Source organism: Hemitrygon akajei, chromosome 2 (assembly GCF_048418815.1).
Source record: "Hemitrygon akajei chromosome 2, sHemAka1.3, whole genome shotgun sequence".
In the NCBI taxonomy this organism is placed as follows: Eukaryota; Metazoa; Chordata; class Chondrichthyes; order Myliobatiformes; family Dasyatidae; genus Hemitrygon; species Hemitrygon akajei.
The window spans coordinates 15,422,323-15,442,408 of NC_133125.1; the positions used below are offsets into that span (position 1 = coordinate 15,422,323).

At 41.0% G+C, this 20,086-nt stretch overlaps 1 protein-coding gene across 3 annotated transcripts in view; it reads left to right on the top strand.

Annotated features, from left to right (window-relative positions):
* The window catches only part of LOC140739384 (endoplasmic reticulum aminopeptidase 2-like), a 79,608-nt gene extending 61,727 nt beyond the window's left edge, over positions 1 to 17,881 (top strand). For all 3 annotated transcript variants that reach the window (XM_073067656.1, XM_073067647.1, XM_073067664.1), the window contains exons 13-18: positions 4,834 to 4,990; positions 6,876 to 7,060; positions 9,053 to 9,214; positions 11,837 to 11,977; positions 13,287 to 13,368; positions 16,272 to 17,881. In XM_073067656.1, the coding sequence (XP_072923757.1) occupies positions 4,834 to 4,990; positions 6,876 to 7,060; positions 9,053 to 9,214; positions 11,837 to 11,977; positions 13,287 to 13,368; positions 16,272 to 16,424 (880 nt within the window). In that variant the 3' untranslated portion in view covers positions 16,425 to 17,881. The remainder of the gene's footprint in view (positions 1 to 4,833; positions 4,991 to 6,875; positions 7,061 to 9,052; positions 9,215 to 11,836; positions 11,978 to 13,286; positions 13,369 to 16,271) is intronic.
* The last annotated feature ends 2,205 nt before the right edge of the window (positions 17,882 to 20,086 follow it).

Genomic DNA, 20,086 nt, shown 5'->3' on the forward strand with positions numbered 1-20,086 from the left:
TGGTCTGGACAAAAACTGTAAGATAATGCTGATTTCAGATAACTGCTCTGTGCATCTTGAAGCAGAACTCTTGGTAAACAATAATGTTTATGGTATCTACCTGTCATTAATTCAACCCCTTATCCAACTTGTACTATTTACAGGGTACTTTAAAGGTAGGGTGAAGTGACCATCAAGTGGGTTGGAGATGCTTACTTATTTAATCCCAACTTAACCACCTGTGATCTGGTAAAATCACTAATTCTGCATTGCACAGGTCCCAATCATTCTGAATTTGTGGTGGCCAACCTGAGTTTTGAAGCTCTTAGCTTCATCCCACCCCCTCCTATCATTTTGCATTTCCACCTCCCCCAACTACTTTCAAATCTCTTACTATCTTTCCTTTCAGTTAGTCCTGACGAAGGGTCTCGGCCCGAAATGTCGACAGTGCTTCTCCTTGTAGATGCTGCCTGGCCTGCTGTTTTCCACCAGCATTTTGTGTGCGTTGTTTGAATTTCCAGCATCTGCAGATTTCCTCGTGTTTGTGTTTTGATTTATGAGGAAAGGTTGAGTAAGCTTGGGCTTTTCTCTTTCGAGCAAAATATGTGAAATGACTTAATAGAGGGAATGCTGAGGGCTGGGAGGAATTCTGAAAGCAGGGCTGATGACTTTAATATTGGGTAATTCCTTAACCAGGAGCCATCGCAATCCACAAGCACAGAATGACTGTCTGTAGGGAACTTGGAATAAGCTAAGATATTGCTAGCAGAGTTCAGAATAACTTCCAGTTGAATGGGAATAGAATGAGTGAAGACAACTTAGAGTCTGTTATGATTGCTGAGTTGTAATAAAAGCATTGCATCAGCTTATGTACTGAGACGATGCAGAGGTGGGCGATGTCGTGAAGGTGGAAATAGGCAGTATTACTGATGCACACTTCGATAATTCTTGGACTGTTTTCGGATCAAAACTATCACTGGGGTTTCAAACAATCTGACTTCATTTCAGATGGATGCCAAACAGATATGGAGTCAGTGGCCAGGGAGACGAATGTGAAAAGAAGACAAAGGACATTACCCCAAGTCTCCTCCATAATCAGTCTGAGAAATTTTGAATATATACACTGCTGAAAGGTTTTCTATGTAGATCCCATCCTTGGTACTTAATCCTTGCATTGCCTTTCCTCCATTGCTTCTTGCTATGAATGCAGCCTTACCTAACTCTTCATCCTTATTTCCCAACCCTTCTCACTTATTTTTATTTTTATCACTTTTTTTTATTGTCCTTTACCCATCAGATCCTGAACCAGTGAGGATAACTTCTCTTACCTCAACCATGAACTCATCCCACAGTCTAAGGACTCACTTTCAAGGACTCTACAACTCATGTTCTCAGTTGTATTTATTTATTTACAAGACAACGGGGTGACCCATTGGGGCACCCTTTGAGAGAAGGGTAGTGCAGTCTGATGTGACCAGAATGAACATTACATTTTTCTGAATGCTATTGGTATCACTTTGCTTTGGAAATTGAAGGAAAAAACCTCAGTTTATTAAAGAAGAACAACACGTAGCAAGGCAAATATAGCTCCTCCTCGTTTAACGAAGGACACTTTTGATGGCATCATTTCTGGTTGATCTGTCAAAGCATAAGGGTGTGCCTCTCATTGTCATTCTGGAGATGTGCAGTCCTTTCATCCGCCGTCTCTTCATCTTTTCTACTGTTTATTCATTGTCTCTGATCTTGGAGATGTGCATTTCTCTGCTCCTTTGTCTCTTCCTCTCTCCTCCTCCTGTACTAGATAGAGAAGGGGAGTGCTCAGACCGAAGATGTAGGGGAGAAGGAAGAAAAAGATAATAAAGTTGATCGCATTGTTAGGGATAAACAGAGAGGAAGAGGTGGAGAGTTTCTTAAATGCATCTATTTTAATGCTAGGAGCATTGTAAGAAAGGTGGATGAGCTTAGAGCATGGATTGATACCTGGAAATATGATGTTGTAGCTATAAGTGAAACATGGTTGCAGTAGGGGTGTGATTGGCAACTAAATATTCCTGGATTTCATTGCTTCAGATGTGATAGAATTGGAGGGGCAAGAGGAGGAGGTGTTGCATTGCTTGGCTGAGAAAATATTACAGCGGTGCTTTGGCAGGATAGATTAGAGGGCTCATCTAGGGAGACTATTTGGGTGGAATTGAGGAATGGGAAAGGTGTAGTAACACTTATAGGGGTGTATTATAGACCACCTAATGGGGAGCGAGAATTGGAGGAGCAAATTTGTAAGGAGATAGCAGATATTTGTAGTAAGCACAAGGTTGTGATTGTGGGAGATTTTAATTTTCCACACATAGACTGGGAAACCCATTCTGTAAAAGGGCTGGATGGTTTGGAGTTTGTAAAATGTGTGCAGGATAGTTTTTTGCAGCAATACATAGAGGTACCGACTAGAAAAGGGACAGTGTTGGATCTCCTGTTAGGGAATGAGATGGGTCAGGTGACAGACATATACGTTGAGGAGCACTTTGGGTCCAGTGATCACAATACCATTAGTTTCAATATAATTATGGAGAAGGATAGGACTGGATCCAGGGTTGAGATTTTTGATTGGAGAAAGGCTAACTTTGAGGAGATGCAAAAGGATTTAGAAGGAGTAGATTGGGACAATTTGTGTTATGGGAAGGATGTAATAGAGAAATGGAGGTCATTTAAAGGTGAAATTTTGAGGGTACAGAATCTTTATGTTCCTGTTAGGTTGAAAGGAAAGGTTAAAATTTTGAGAGTGCCATGGTTTTCAAGGGATATTGGAAACTTGGTTCGGAAAACGAGGGAGATCTACAAGAAATATAGAAAGCATGGAGTAAATGAGGTGCTCGAGAAATATAAAGAATGTAAAAAGAATCTTAAGAAAGAAATTAGAAAAGCTAAAAGAAGATACGAGGTTGCTTTAGCAAATAAGGTGAAAATAAATCCGAAGGGTAGAAACCCTTAATAACATAAGGATAGTGAGGGATAAAATTGGTCCCTTAGAGAATCAGAGTGGACAGCTATGTGTGGAGCTGAAAGAGATGGGGGAGATTTTGAACAATTTCACTTCATCGGTATTCACTAAGGAGAAGGATTTTGAATTGTGTAAGATAAGGGAAACAAGTAGGGAAGTTATGGAAACTATGACAATTAAAGAGGAGGAAGTACTGGCGCTTTTAGGGAATATAAAAATGGATAAATTTCCGGGTACTGACAGAATATTCCCTAGGACCTTGAGGGAAGTTGGTGTAGAAATAATAGGGGCTCTGACAGAAATATTTCAAATGTCATTAGAAACGGGGATGGTGCCGGAGGATTGACGTATTGCTCATGTGGTTCCATTGTTTAAAAAAGGTTCTAAGAGTAAACCTAGCAGTTATAGGCCTGTCAGTTTGATGTCAGTGGTGGGTAAATTAATGGAAAGTATTCTTAGAGTTGGTATATATAATTATCTGGATAGACAGGGTCTGATTAGGAATAGTCAGCATGAATTTGTGCATGGAAGGTCATGTTTGACAAATCTTATTGAATTTTTTGAAGAGGTTACGAGGAAAGTTGACGAGGGTAAACGCTTGCTACCTGCCTTTTTATCGCTGGGCAATCGCTCACTGCTGGAGAGGGAAAACTGCCTTTTTTTCACTGGGGGATCGCTCACTGCTGGAGAGGGAAAACTGCCTTTTTTTCACTGGGGGATCGCTCACTGCCAGAGAGGGAAAACTGCCTTTTTTTCACTGGGGGATCACTCACTGCCAGAGAGGGAAAACTGCCTTTTTATCACTGGGGACCATTGCCCTCTGAAATCCTTTGGAAGTCACCGACTGTGACCACAACAAAGGGGACTGTTCTTCTGTGGTGGAATTATTAGCCCAGGCGAGGGTTGGACACACAAATAACTCCCCACCAGTCACACCCTTTTCACACAGCGAGAACCTCTGATCGATTCTCCTGATTGATCCTCCAAAAACCCACCTTTTCTGTGGGCACAACAAAGCTCATTTAGTGTCCAAAAGCATGTGTCTGTAGGTCTATCAGCGGACCTCCCATTTATCTCACCGTGCTGAACACCAGCTGTCCATCAAATAACACCGCCCTCGATCACCATGGTGACCCACGAGGGCTGCTGGTTGCTCTTCCTCTGCAAAAATTCACAAGCAGGCAGTGTCCTTGTAAAAGTGTAAACAAGCTTGCAGAGAAACCGTAACACCATCTCTGAGCGCTCCCCCTCCCCCTCCCAAAGCACAGTTCATAGGGGTAATTCAGGAACCCCTCACACTGCCAGAGAGGGGAGACTGCCTTTTGATCACGGGGGGGGGGGGGGGGTCGCACACTGCCAGAGAGGGGAGACTGCCTTATTATCGCTCACTGCCAAAGAGGGAAAGGCCTGGCACTGTGCCCAAGGATGTTAGCCAGGTCTTCTGAATTTTGGATATGGTCTTGGGACTATAGATTTTTTTTCAGTCTCGTAATTTTTTTAAATATTTTGTGATAATCGCCCGAACTTTCTCATTTTTGTGTTTGGGAGGGGAGGGGGATTTGGGGGCGGTGGATGTGCCTGTTCCATTTTTGTTCATTTTATTGTGGGGGGAGGAGGGATTCAAGGCTTGATGATGATGCTGCCTTTCTTTTCTTTCTTGGTTTCGTGGCTACCTGGAGAAGAATAATTTCAGAGTTCTCTTGGATAATAAATGAACCTTTCAACTTTTGATGTATATACATACTTTTATTGATTTACTTATTTTTTTTTCTATATTACCATGTATTGCATTGTAATGCTGCCATTAAGTTAACAAATTTCACAGCATATGCTGATTCCTGCTCTGATTCCATATTTAGTGCAGGAAAGCTGTCACTTGACCGAGCCTTGAACTTGACTCGTTACCTCAATCGAGAGAGTGAGAATATCGCAATATTACATGGTTTGGATAACTTGGGGATATTGTACGGAACGGTTGCAAAAAGAAATATCACTGATGTTGCTACAAATCTAAAGGTAAGGTAATGTTGTCCTTGTATTCTACTTGACCAATGCCCATTCACAGTCAAAGAGATGGAGTCTCGAAGCGGCTGATGCTTTAATATCCAATGATGATTGTTGCCAGGCTGCTGTTTCAAGCCTTGATCCTGAACTGACCCTCGGTGGTCTGGTCAGCACGAATCTCCATTAGATTTGTTGAGGAACTTGTACGCTACTGTTACGTATCCCGTAACTGGATCACTTACCAGCAAAGATAGAGAGGTCCGCTGAAGTCTGATGGTACCATTTTTAAACGTTTTTATTTATAAAGGGGCACAAAAGGAAGGTTAATACAAACATTTTGATAACATACGTCGTCAATACTCAATCTAAAGCGCAGGTATAGTAATAATCAATCAGAAATAAGCTCTATCGTTGTCTAGGGGATAATATCTTGTCCATTTGGAAATATAACAGTCATTCAAAAGTCTGCAGGCTTCAGCCTTTTGGGAACCGCTGGGTTTCCCGTGTTGGAGAAAGAGAGAGAGATTGGTGAGAAAAGGAACACTTGCCCGGGTCCTTTCGAAGCAAAGCCGTGGAATCAGGGGAGCAGGCTTTCCTGTTGTTAGTTAAAAGCGATTTTCCGTGATTCCAGCCACAGACTCCCGATTCAGAATCTAACGCATGTGGCTTCCTTCAAAATGGCTTCCCGCTACGACGGGATCGCTATCGTGTCTCCTTGGTGCGTCTCAAGGAGTCGTCCCCCCAGACCCTCCTTTATACTTCCTCACGAGATCGCAGGTGTCAATCTCTCTCTCAACCAGCCCACTTTGCCCGAGGGCTTTACACGTGGTCTTCATGAGACAATAGTCAAGGTCGCCTTATTCTGCATCCTGGTGGAACGCGGTATTCAGCACGCCTCTCTCTCTCCCATTTCCTGTGTCTATTCAGCACGTCTCTCTCTTGGGTCATTGACCCCCCCCCCCCCTTCACTAGGGCTCTTGCGATTCTCACAAAGGAGGGGGCTGGTATCATAACACTACATTCTTAGCCCTCTGTAGCATCTGGGAGAACACTGGTGTCAGTGGTCAGCCTGCTATCATGCAGCCCTTCTTTCCCATGACCAAAGGTTATCTGCACTCGTGGGTATGGCTCTGAACCATGGTAATCCACAGTCAACACTGGGAAGATCTCACATCCTTGAGATGGTTAATACTGAAACTAAAGCAGCTGAGATAAAACAAATCAGTTCCTCATGAACACAGTGAACATAATGAGCAGCCAATTGGGAAACTCAGAGATCTGCTCTTGTCACTTAGAAAGATTCTCTGGTGAGGAAATCAAGAAGCAAAGTGATCCAGGCAGGAGAATCAGTTGAGAGAGAAAATAAATCAGCCATGATCAAATGGCAGAGCAGACTTGATGTGCCGAATGTCCGAATAATTCCCCTGTGTCTTACGGTCTTATAATTATTTCATTCAAATATGGCCTATTAATATTAATTCCAAATTACTTAATATATTTAAGGGTGCTGATGCCAACTAGCAATTGATATTGTTTATCTTCCACAGATGTTGCCTGAACTGCTGAGTGATTCCAGAATTTTCTTTTGGCATTTCAATTTTCCAGCATCTGCAGTTCATTTTAAATTTTCATGTACTATTACACTAATTGTAAGATGTCTGTGAGATTATTTAGTTTGGCACATACCATGGAGTAAGCCTGCAACATTTCTACTATGCATTCTTAGTATTGTATCAGATATTCCAGTTGCCTGCTGAAGCATAGTCGATCTTTCCCAGTCTAATTTTCCAAAAGTAAATTGTTGCTATTTTATTTCTTTCTATAGCTGTACACTAATCTTTTCAGATTTTCTGATGCATTAAGAAGATTTGTTATTTTTTTATTGTTTAAATTTCAGAACTACATCCTGAAGTTTTTCAAGCATCTGATTGATAAGCAGTCATGGGATGATGCTGGAACCATATTAGATCAAATGTTACGGACCAACCTCCTGAAAACTGCTTGTGACCTTGGATACCTTCCTTGTGTTCAGAAGGCTTCTGATTATTTTAATCAGTGGAGGATGTCCAATGGTACCATGAAGTTAGTAATGTGAAAAATATCAGCTTCTACTCAGTTTAGAGCAATAATCTATTTTCCGTAACTCTGAACAACTCTCTCATGGTAAATTACTCTGAGTAATAACAGATATGATTGTGCACAGTTAATTAGCAGAAGTAGCACTTTGTTTCTGTAGTTGTTTTAGGGAAACATTCAATTGCCAGGATACGCACCCAAAATGCTGGAAAACATGGTAGGTAAGGCAGCTCCTCCAGAGAGGAATATGTAGTTGATGTTTTGGGCCAAGACCTTTCAGCAGAACTGTAAAAGAAAGGGGCAGAAGCCAGAACAAGGTAGGAGGAGGGGAAGGAGTATAAGATGGCAGGAGATAGTTGAGACCAAGTGACGGGGAAGGTTGTTGGTGGGTTGGGAGGAGAGGTAAAGTAAGAAGCTAGGAGATGATATGTGGAAGAGGTAAAGGGCTGAAGAGAATCTAATGGGAGAGGACAGTGGACCATGAAAGAACGTGAAGGTGGAGGGGTGCCAGAGTGAAGTAAGGACAGGTGAGGAGAAGAGAATGGGTGAGAGGGGAGCCAGAATGGGGAACTGAGAAGGGAGAAGGTGGTATAAATTACCAGAGGTTAGAGAAATCTCATTGTTTATGCCATCAAGTTGGAGGCTATCCAGGCAGAATACAAGGTGTTGCTCCTCCAACCTGAGTGTGGCATTATCGTGGCAGTAGAGGAGTCCATGGATAGATAAGTTGGAATGGGAAGTTGAATTGAATTGGGTAATGACTAGAAGATCCTGACTTTGTGGCAAATATACTCCAGGATCTGTGTTTGTTGAGTTCATTGTTTGTCACAGTACAAAATGCCCAGCCCAAAACTTCGACAGTTTATTGTTCTCTATAGATGTGGCTTGACCTGCTGAGTTCCTCTAGTATTTTGTATGTGTGTTACAGTGGATTCCCAACATCTGTAGAAACTCTTGTGGTTATTGTCAGGATACTGCTATTTTTAAAAGAAAATCGCAAGCAAACATTAAGAATCCACTCAGAGGAATGCACTAATGAACATTCAACTCCACGGGGATACACCACCATCTCACGGTGTTGCATTCTTTGCTAAATTAAAAATTCAATTGAGTTATATTATAGGGGAATAATTTAAAGATTGTTTTGCAAATTATTGATTCTTAGGATTGATTTCAAACCAGTGAATTAAATTCTAAATAATAATGGCATGAAGATTATGCATTTATTTATCATTTTAATCCAATAATGCCTTTAATACCTGTTTGTTTAAAAGTATGTTTTGAATTCAAGAAAACTAAGCACAAAAGAATGGTTAAGAATCAATAAAGCCATGTAACAAAAAGCGTTTAACTCATTAACACGCAAGAATTGCAAGATGAATTCAACAGGTCATGCAAATCTATGAAAAGGTACAACCGTCAATATTTGGGCTGCGCCTTGGCCCAAAACATCAACTCTTTATTCCTCTCCATAAATACTGCCTGACCTGCTGAGTTCCTCCAGCAGTTTGTGTGTGTTCCTCTGTATTTCCAACATCTGCAGCTCTCTTGTGTTTAACTCATTAAATCTAGTTCTGCTGCTTCTCCCACCTCAATCACTCTCCATATGACCAAATTATAATCTAGATTTTTGTTTAATCACTCATATCTAATGTATTTTAATGTCAAAACACTCGTTTTTAACCTCCAATAATGCACAAAACTGCTTCATTTTCATTACAATTGTCATCACCAGTTTCCTACCCGTAACATTGCAGGAACTGATGTGCACAAACCTTTATAGAAATGGACATTGCTTTTGGGGAATTAATCATTTAGTCTTTACTTTGTTTATTGTTAATTACCCTGATGGTTAAATAACTCCACTTGCATAGACACAAAATATCCCCTAAAATGTGACAATGGGCCACCTTTCTAAGTATGCATTCCAGTGTATGTGTAGCCTACAGTGCAGTTTATTGGACAGAAGAATTGTGAATATTCGTGTTTGTATTGCAGCTTGCCAACCGATGTCATGACCACTGTATACTCCGTAGGTGCCCAGAGCAGTGATGGATGGGACTATCTCCTGACAAAATACACGCAGTCATTTTTGGTTGCTGAAGGAAGTAAAATTATGTCTGCTTTGGCAAGCAGCAGAAATCCAGACAAACTGGCACGGTATAGAATTTACTTCTGGTTCATTAGATTTCATGATATCATTCACAGTAAGTTATAATTGCCATATTTTAAAGGGATCCAAAATGTCAACGAAATTAAAATTACACTCAGTGGCCAGTTTATTAGGTTCCTCCGTTACCTAACAAAATGGCCACTCTGTATGTTCATGGTCTTTCTCAGCTGTAGCTCATCCACTTCAAGGTTCAGTGTGATCTGTATTGTGAGATACTCTTGAGCAGAGCACTGTTGTACCACGTGGTTATTGGAGTAACTGCTGCCTTCCTGTCAGCTTGACCCAATCTGGCTATTCTTCTGACCCCTCTCATTAACCCACATTTTCACCCACAGAGTTACTGTTGAGTGGATTTCTTTTTTAATTTTTCACACATTTCTCTGTAAACTTAGGCATCGTTTCCCAACCAGGGGTCCATGGTCGCCTCGGTTAATGGGCAATGGTCGATGGCATAAAGAAGGTTTGGAATTCCTCCTCCTGGGATTGATGTGCATTAAAATCCCAGGAAATTAGCAGTTTCTGATTACCCCTTTGCCCCTTCTTATACCAACAATCATTCCATGGTCAAAGTCACTCAGATAACATTTCTTTTCCATTCTAATGTTTGGTCTGAACAACTGAATCTCTTGACTATGTCTGCATGCTTTTCCCGGTATAGAGTGTATTTATATACCATCAGATACTTCACAATAAGCATAAATCATGTTTCTGCAAATGGGAAGCATGTATATGTTTTGTCACCTGATCTGTCTGATCAGAATTTGGAAAGATTATTGTGTTCAGATGAGCAGCATTATATGGACATTTCAGTGTGGAAACAAGCTATTTTCTCCACTGTCCCTGTCGACCCTTACGGATTTTTATCGATGCACCACAGAATGCATTCTATCTGGATGTATCACAGCTTGGTATGGCAACTGCTCTGCTTGTGACTGCAAGAAACGGTGAGGAGTTGTGGACACAGGTCAATGTATCACAGAAACCAGACTCTCCTCATTAGACTGTATATACTTCTCTCTGCCTGATTTTAACAGCCAGCTTAATCAAAGACCCCATCCATCCCGGACATTCTGTCTTCTCCCCTCTTCCATCTGGCAGGAGGTGTAAAAGTCTGAAAGCATGTACCACCAGGCTCAAGGGCAGCTTCTACCCCACTGATACTAGGCACTTGAGTCAACCTTTTGTATGATAAGATGGACTGTTGACCTCACAATCTATCTGATATGATCTTGTACTTTGTTGCTTACCTGCACAGCATTTTCTCTGTAACTGTTACACTTTATTCTGTATTGTTATTGTTTTATAATGCTCAGCCTCAATGCACTGTGTAGTGATCTGATCAGTATGCACTGTGTGCAAGGCAAGCGTTTCACTGAACCTTGGTACATGTGACAATAATAAACCAATTCCTATATTTAGTGTAAAAGATATGTCTTATGCCATACACCCTACTTCATCTGACCTCATCGATAAGTATTTCCAGAATTTATTCTGCTTTGCATATTTGTTAAACTTCTTAAATACGTCTATCCTAATTTCCTGCAATCTCCTATTGGGATTAAGTTCAACATTCTACCTACTCTTTATATAAAGAAGTTTCTGTTAATTCTCCTAATGGAATATAAGGTGGCAGAGATGTACAGCAAGGAGAGCTAGTCCTGTGACAATGAGTGTTTCGTCCATGTGCTCTTAATTTCAAAAGCGTGGAGGTTGGTAGGTCAAATGACCAGTGTAATTTACGTCTGGGGTGTAGATCAGGGATTCCCAACCTGGAGTCCTCTGACCTCTTGCTTAATGGTATTGGTTCATGATGTAAAAAAGAGTGGGAACCCCTGGTGTAGATGAATGTTAAAATGGAGGGTTGATGAGAATGTGGGGGAAGATGAAACGGGTCAGGGTAGGATAAGTATAAAAAGAGGGTAGGATGAGTGGGAGTTTGATGGTCAACACGTACATATAGTGAGAGTGCTTAACACTTTTGCACAGTATGACATTTTTGAACTTCCCACACCACATGTACATTTCATATTCCAGTACAATTTCACGATTTTATATACCATTCCGCAGCCGCTGTTCACTAATACCAGGCAAACCATTTCATTTGAAAACAAATTGCTAATTCTCAACTCCATCTTTGCATTGACACTAATTCACAACCCTGCAGATGTACTCCTCCCCAACTCCAACATCAGGAAACGGATTGATATGACGAGAGTGGCTCTCTTTTTGCTGATGTAATTTGTCATATTAATCCCACAACAAATTACGAAGTGGAATACCTCCCAAAAAGTTAGATTTGTGTCACAGAGTAAGACATAGCTTGACCCAGCGAGTCTGCTCCACGATTCCATCGTGGCCAACTTATTATTGCACTCAACCCCATTCTCCTGCCTTCTCACCATAACCTTAAACACCCTTGCTAATCAACAACCTGTCAACCGCCACTTTAAATACACCCAATGACTTGCTCTCCACAGCCACCTTCAGCAATGAATTCCACAGATTCGTGAAAGGTTAGAAAAAAATCAAAAAGAAAGGTGATTTTACAAAGAAAATATTGTAACAATTTTTGTAATAAATCCATTGTATGTTTATTTCCATCATCTCAGGTTATTGGAACTTGCTTTGCAAGGGGACATCATTAAATTACAGAATCTGGCCTATGTTGTCCTGGCAGTGAGCAGGAACCCACACGGACAACTGCTTGCATGGAATTTTGTGAAGGAAAACTGGAACAAATTGATAGAGAAGTTGGTACCCTTTAAAATCCTTAAATTTTGTCTGTTTTTATTGCTCAATGCTATATTTCTAGCAACACTCTCCTGCTGATTCGTACCATATAATCATATCTTAATTTTCTATTAATGCTATAAACTGTCCCTGATAGTTTAGACCATAAGGCATAGGAACAGAATTAGGCCGCTTGGCAAACCAAGTTTGCTCTGCCATTCCATCATGCCTGATTTATTATCCCTCTCATCCCATTCCCCTGCCTTCTACCGTAACCTTTGATGCCCGGACTAACCAAGAACCTATCAACCTCTGCTTTAAATATATTCAATGACTTGGCCTCCACTGCTGTCCATGGCAATGAATTCCACAGATTCATCACCCTCTGGCTACAGAAATTACTTCTTATCTCTGTTCTAAATGTTTTTAACTGATTCTATGTTTTTATTCATTTTAGAAATTAACAAAATGCATTTGTGCTTGCAAGCTAATTCATCTGAGAATCATCAAGGAGAGAAAGCAAAAATTGCATATACTGGAAATCTGGAAAAAAATTAGAAAAATACTGGAAATTCTTAGCAAACTTATTTATTCAGAGATTCCGCCTGGTAACAGGCACTTCCGACTCATTGAGCCTGCGCCGCCCTAATTATACATATGTGACCAATTGACGCACTAACCTGTACGTTTGTGGAATGTGGAAGGAAAACAGAGCACGTGGGGAAAACCCACTTGGTCACTGGGTGGAAGTACAATCTTACACACAGCAGGCAAAATCTATAGAGAGAGAAAAAGGCTTAATAGTTCAGGTGTCATCAAGCTAACAAATTATCCTCAAGCCAGAAATAATGGTTGTAGTAATTGAAAACTGAAATGTTCAGCTTGGTTTGGAGATGGCGTGGTAGCGTAGAGGTCAGCACATCATTTTACAGCGCCACCAATCACTGACTGGGTTTCGATTCCCGTCGCTGCCTGTTAGGAGTTTGTACATCTTCCCCTTAACCATGCGGGCTTCCTCTGGGTGCTCTGATTTCCTCCCACATTTCAAAGACGTCTGCATGGGGTTAGTCAATATTAATCATGCTATGTCATTACCAGAAATATGGCAACATTTGCAGGCTGCCTCCAGCACAATCCTTGAACCGTGTTGGTTGCTGACACAAAAATGATATATTTCACTGCATGTTTCAATGTACGTGTGACCAATTAAGCTAATCTTGTTAGATTTCATACAGCGTAGCTGAACTATAAGTAGTCCTACAACTGTAATTTTTTTTTACAATATAAAAATGCACGTTATCAAATGTCTTTAAAAATGTGTATTTGCAGATTTCAGCTTGCTTCATTCACTGTTCAACGGCTTATAATTGGACCAGCATCTCAGTTTTCATCAAGGGAAGAATTGGAAGAAGTGAGTAAAATCCATAACTCTGCACATTTTACAAAGTGAAGAGGAATCAGGAGGCTCATCCTCACTGCCCCTTTGCCTCTTTGTCATGCTTTTCATTTGCAGCTTCCTTTCTCTGCACTGTGCATCCGGAGCAACCTTTATAACAACCTTTTCTCTTTAAGTAGGGCTTCTGTAACTGACATGGGCTTCTTTGGGGAGAAGGTATTAAGAGAAAGTGAAAAAAATGCAGAGGAATAGAAGTGTTGTAGAGTAAATGATAGATAGGCTAGATGGGCTGAATAGCCTTTGACTACGCTTATATTGTTGCATTGTTTTGGGGGACCTGCATTAGTATCCCTCCAGCAGGGGCTCCCACATACTGGTAACTTATGGATATCATTCTACCAAGGTAATGATTTCTCCATTCAGTAACTGATTGGAAGCATAGCAGGTGGCAATAAGGCCTGTTCTCCCCAAAGCAGAATCCCACGTCCATGAACAAAAGTACCAATATTTCAGAAATAATTTGTAATTTAGTTCATTATCTATTTACCCTTACGAATTCATGCTATGAACAATTATGGTGGCACTGTAGTGTAGTGGTTAGTACAACACTTTACAGGTGACCTGGGTTCAATTCCTGCCATTGCCCATAAAGAGTTTGTACGTTCTCCTCTGGGTGCTCCAGTTTCCTCCCACAGTCCAAAGACATTCCTGTTGGTAGGTTAATTGGTCATTGTAAATTGTCCCATGATTAGAAACAGAGAACCTGCAGCACAATACAGGCCCTTCAGCCCCTAAAGTTGTCATTAATTAGGCTGCCATTAAATTGGGGGATTGCTGGGCAGCAAGGTTCGAAGGGACAGAAGGGCCTACTCCTCACTTGTGTGAATAAATAAAAACATGAAAATTGTTAACATCTCAAAACTCAAGATTCACATTTATTTGTCACACGTACATGGAAACATACAGTGAAGTGCGTCATTTGCATTCCTGAGGGCAAGCTGAAAGTGCCACCACACAGTCCGGTGTCCACATAGCATACCCATAATGCTCAGCAGAACAAAACAATGACAGCAAAAACAAGCCCCATTCCTCCATCCCACCCATGCGCATGCATACTCCATTATCCCCAGGATAGGTCTCCAGCCCCTAGTGGACACGTACTCATGTCTACAGACACCTTAGTAATGTCATTGTACCACAACAGATTTTGATAATATGTGCGAGAGAAACACCAGCTATAGACCCCTTGACTTGCTTTTTCTCCTTTTGTGAGACTGAGTCTGCAAGGAGCCAGGTTCAGCTTTCCATTCAAGTCATGAGTTTTCCATTAATGAAAATCCCAAGATTTCCTTTTTATAAAGATTACATTTTGAAAATGAAAATGTGAAAGTCAATGTTATCTAATCTGCTGAGCAATGCCAGTTATTTCCTTTTCAGCTCATTGCTGAAATAATTTGATTTTATCACTTTTTGCCACTCATTTCTCTAGAGATTTTCATAAACAGACACTGCTAATGTTAGATTATCAAACACAGGAGCCAAATTAGGTCACTTACCCTATCAATGGTGCTTCATCATTCTGTAATGGCTGATTTATTATCCTCCTCAACCCCATTCTCCTGCCTTCTTCCTATTACCTTTGAAATCCTTATTATCAAGAACCTACAGTATCAACCTCCACTTTAAATATGTCTAATGGACTTGGTCTCCACAGACATCTGTGAGGCAATGAATTCTGCAAATTCACCATGCTCTGCCTAAAGCGGGGGCTTGTTCCATGGACCAATGCCATTCAGCACGGGGGGTGCATGGACCCTGGACTGAGAACCACTGGCCAAAAGAAACTCCTCCTGATCTCTAGATGCCTGGAGGCATCCTGTGCTGGGACTGGAGGGGTGTGTGCACGTGCACAAGGGGCTTGTTTTGCTGCTGTTGCTGCTTGCACTGTTCTGCTGAAAGTTTGTGGGCATCCTATGTTGGCGCTGGAAAATGAGATGACACATCCAAGGGGCAGGCTAGTCTGAGAGGCCAGTGAAGGCTTAATTTTCATGAGCGCCAATTATACAAGAGAGGTATAAGAACTCAACACAGGCAGAGGGAACTGCCCTCATTAGTCACAGGGGCTGAATTAGGCCATTCGTCCTACTGCACCTCCTCAGACATTCCATAATGGCTGATTTATTATCCCTCTTGACCCCATTCTCCTGCCGCCAAACGGTTCTCATACTTCAAAACTTTTATTCCCCGGTTCATTCTTGTGAACTTTCTCTGGACCCTCTCCAATTCCAGTACCTCCTTTCTTAGGTAAGAGACCCAAACTGCTTGCTATATTCCAAGTACACACTGACAAATGCCTTATAAAGCCTGAGCATTACATCCTTGTTTTTATATTTTAGTCCTCTTGAAATGAACGCTAACATTGCATTTGCCTTCCTCACCACTGACTCAACCTGCAACTTAACCTTTACGGAATCCTCCACGAGAACACCCAAGTCCCTTTGTGCCTCAGATTATTGAATTTTTTCCCTGTTTAGAAAACAGTCTATGCCTTTATTCATTCTACCAAGGTGCATGACCATAAACTTCCCAACATTGAATTTCATCTGTCAATTCTTTGCCCATTCTCCTAATCTTTCTAAGTCCTTCTGCAGATTCCCTGCTTCCTCAACACTATCTGTCCCTCCACCTAACTTTGTATCCTCCACAAATTTTGCCACAAATCCATTAATTCTGTAAATAAAGGCTAATGCTACATTTGCCTTCCTTACTACTGATTCAACCTGACTAAAATACAAAAGCAATGATGAATATTACAACAATTAAATACGATGTGAATTTCTAGAGCAGGAGAATGTTATTACATTTAACAATGTATTTAAATCAACAAAAAATACCAGTGTGTGTTTAATATGTTTCAGGTGGAGACGTTTTTTGATTCCATTAAGGAGCAGAGCTCCCAGCTGAGATCCGTTCAGATTGCTCTGGAAAACATAAAGAACAACATCAGGTGGCTGGACAGGAATCTGGGCAGCCTCAGGAGCTGGTTACAACATGCCATTGTAAACCCATAGCTGTTGGAGAATTTGGCAAATCAAAATCCTTGGAACCTGGATCTTAACACTTGTCGCTTTGTTCTTGCCGTGGTTGAAGTTTTTAAGGATTCACAGATTTAGAAGCTAAGACAAATATTTGTAGTGCAGCAGGTGAAAATTGTATTCAATAAATATAACCTCAAGATTGCCATACAATTATCAAATACTCTTCCCTTTTGAATACATGCAGGAACACACACACACACAAACCTTTATGTATATTATTGATCTGTAATTTTAAACCACACACACACTCACACTCACACTCACACTCACACTCACACTCACACTCACACTCACACTCACACTCACACTCACACTCACACTCACACTCACTTCTGTATAACTCCTAGCCATCCTCCTTCCACTTCGTCCACATTTTCATTCTGGCATCTTCAACCTTCCTTTCCAGTCCTAAAGAAAGGTCTTGGCCTAAAACGTCAACTGTTTATTAATTTCCATAGCTGCTGCCTGACTTGCTGAGTTCCTCCAGCATTTTGTGTATGTTGCTTTGGATTTCCAGCATCTTCAGACTTTCTCATGTTTGAATAAATTCTGCTATTCAGACCATCAACCATCTGGATCATTAAGGACTAAGAATTAGCTGACATTATATAATGTTTGATTAAATAATCCTCCTGCCAATGTTGAGTTTTTATATTTTCTGTTTGTTTCCAATTCTGTACCCAACTTAACATAACCATGTTAGGCTTCCAAATTATTCATGAAGGTTCTCGGCCTGTGAAATTAACTCTTTATTTCCTTTCCATAGATGCTGCCTGACCTGCTAAGTTCCTCCAGCATCTTGTATGTGTTCCAATGTGATATCTGTTTTCAATGCTCAACTCCAAACACCAATTGATTGGAAAAAGGCATACTCATAATTGCAAATTTTGCTTACAGCAAATCCAATCACTCTATGTAACACACACAAAATGCTGGTGGAACGCAGCAGGCCAGGCAGCATCTATAGGAAGAAGCACTGTTGACGTTTCTGGCCAAGACCCTTCGTCAGGACTTATACGGGTATCCGTCCCACTCTCTTCATCCTTCCATGCAATCACTCTATGTCATGATTTTATTTTTAGAAAGCACTACATTTTAGGACAATGACATGCATCATACATAATGTATCAATCAATAAATAAATGTGTTTGAAAATCATTTCTCACCCTCAGAATAAACTAACTTGCATCTGATTTTCTTGTTATGAAGGTGCTGCTGAAAAAAGTTGCTTTCAAGATGAATAACAATTGTATTTTTAACTTTTGGCAAATGCTAAGCTCTTTATTGCAATTTTATTTTCACAGTCAATGGAAAAAACACTTTCTTCTACACAAGTTATAATACTAATTTGTACTCCACCTTTTTTAACCTAGGGGATGCATGAAAATAAAATTCAATTCTGAAATTCAATGCACGTACTTGAATACCTTTTTCAAGTTATTCATACTGTCAGGTTTCAGATGCCCATACCTTTTCAACATTTCCCTCTAACTCAGGTTCTCGAACCAACAGGCATCAGGAAGAAAACTGATGAGTGTAATTGGTGGTACCGGATTATTTCAACTCCAGTACATGCCTCAAAACACTTTACAAGACACAACTATTTTCAGTTGAGTTTATCCATCACAGAATTTAACCATGGCATCTTTGAAAATTGTTTTGTGTATGGTTCCATTGCCGTTAAGCGGTGTGTACCTCTCTATGTGGAAAAACATCAGAACAACATTCAGACCATGGACTATATTGATTCAAAACGACTTACCATTTCTTTCTCCAGTGTACCAGGGAGTGCCCAGTCATGTTCACACAACACGTGTCAGTCACCCCTTTCCTTTTGCATTCTTGGCATTATCATCAGCCTTCTTCACACAATTCGCATCCAGATGCTCACCATTGACCAATGGCTGAGGATTCTAAGTGCCTGGCATCCAGTTTCCCCAATGCCTCTCCGCAATCTACAAGGAAAAAGACAAGAATGAGGTAAAATACTGTTCTTTATCCTGACAGAGTACAATCTTAACAACATTCGACATTACCCATGAAATACTGGGCTGAATCCACTACCTTTTGTAGGAATTTCCATTCAAAGGCATTGATGTTTCCATACCAGACCATGATGCAGCCAGTCAATTTACTCTCCACTACAGATCTATAGAAGTCTGACAAAGTTTCTGATCTCATACCCTATTTTCATAGACTTCTAAGGTAGTTAAGGCCCTGTTGTAATTTCTTTGCTGGGACCATATTGTGAGCTCTGGTAAGGCAAAGGGAGATGGCATATGTTTTATAGTTAGTTCTCGTTAGTGCTCCAACATAGCAATTATGTCAAACTTGTGTTCCTTCAACTTGGAACACCTATAAATCCAATGTAGACCATTCTATTTGCCTCGAGAGTTCTCCACTGTGTACGTACCACCAGCGAATGACTATAAGCAAGTATTTGTGACACTGCATGATGTCTGCAGACAAGAAACAGCCCATTTAAAATTATAGTCAGATTTCAACCAGGCCTGTTTGAAGAAAGCACTGCCCAATTACCTCCAGATATAACCTGTAGCACCAGAGGTCTCAACACACCAGATCACTGCTGCACTAAGATAAGGAATGCTTATCGTTTCTTGTCTAGACAGCATTTTTGTAAATCCAATCACTCAGCTGTCTTCCTACCTGCATACTGGCAGAGCAAGGCCCCAGAGACTAGGACAACTAAGAAGTAGTTACAGTAGGCAGAGGAATGATTACAGTATTGCTTTGAATCAGTGGACTGGGCCTTGCTCAAGCATTCATCTGTGGATCTGAATGGGTTGGGGCAGACTTTATTAAAACAGCTGTAGAGGAATCTGATCCCAATGAGCCATTCAGAGTCTTCCCCAATCAATAAACCCTGGATGAACCATGAGAACTGAAATTTGCTGAGGGCCATATCAGAGGCGTTCACGCCTGGAGATCAAGAATGCTACAAGCGATACAGGTATGATTTCCAAAAAGGAATCCCACAGGTGAAGTGGAGACTCCGGACAAACTGGAATCAATGAGGGATGCTCAAACTATGGCAGGGTTTCAATGCTGGAACTGTGGAAATCATTACCTAAATCATCGTGTGTGTGTGCGCGCGCGCACGCCCTTAACTCCCGGTGGAGTCGTCGGGATGCCATCATGACAAGTTTTTTGCACCAATCTTTTTGGTAATTGCTCATCTTGGGCATCTGAAGCCTGGCAGAGCCCATCCCTCTCCAGGTTTTTTTTACGAGGTGGAGTTGCTAGCTCAACACTCAACCCAGGCACCTGGGGTCGGTGGAGGGGAAGTAATGTTAAGGCTAGATTTGAAAATGAATATAATATCCTAATCGAGATAATTATCGCGGACATATTTTATGACCAATGTTCTCTATAAGCTGTGCGGGTGTGGGGCTACACAGTAACTGAAATGCTACCACGTACATTGTCACTGTGCCACACAGCTGGAATTTTCTTTTCTATCACGTTTTCAGGCTATGTAAAAAATATCCTGCTCAGAGCAATGGTTGGTTTGAGCAACTGTAAAAAAAGTAAGTTCATGAAATTTGCTGTTTTGTGGCAGCAGTAGAGTGCAAGGCATTAAAATTACCAAATTCCTACCCATAGGGTGGCCTTAG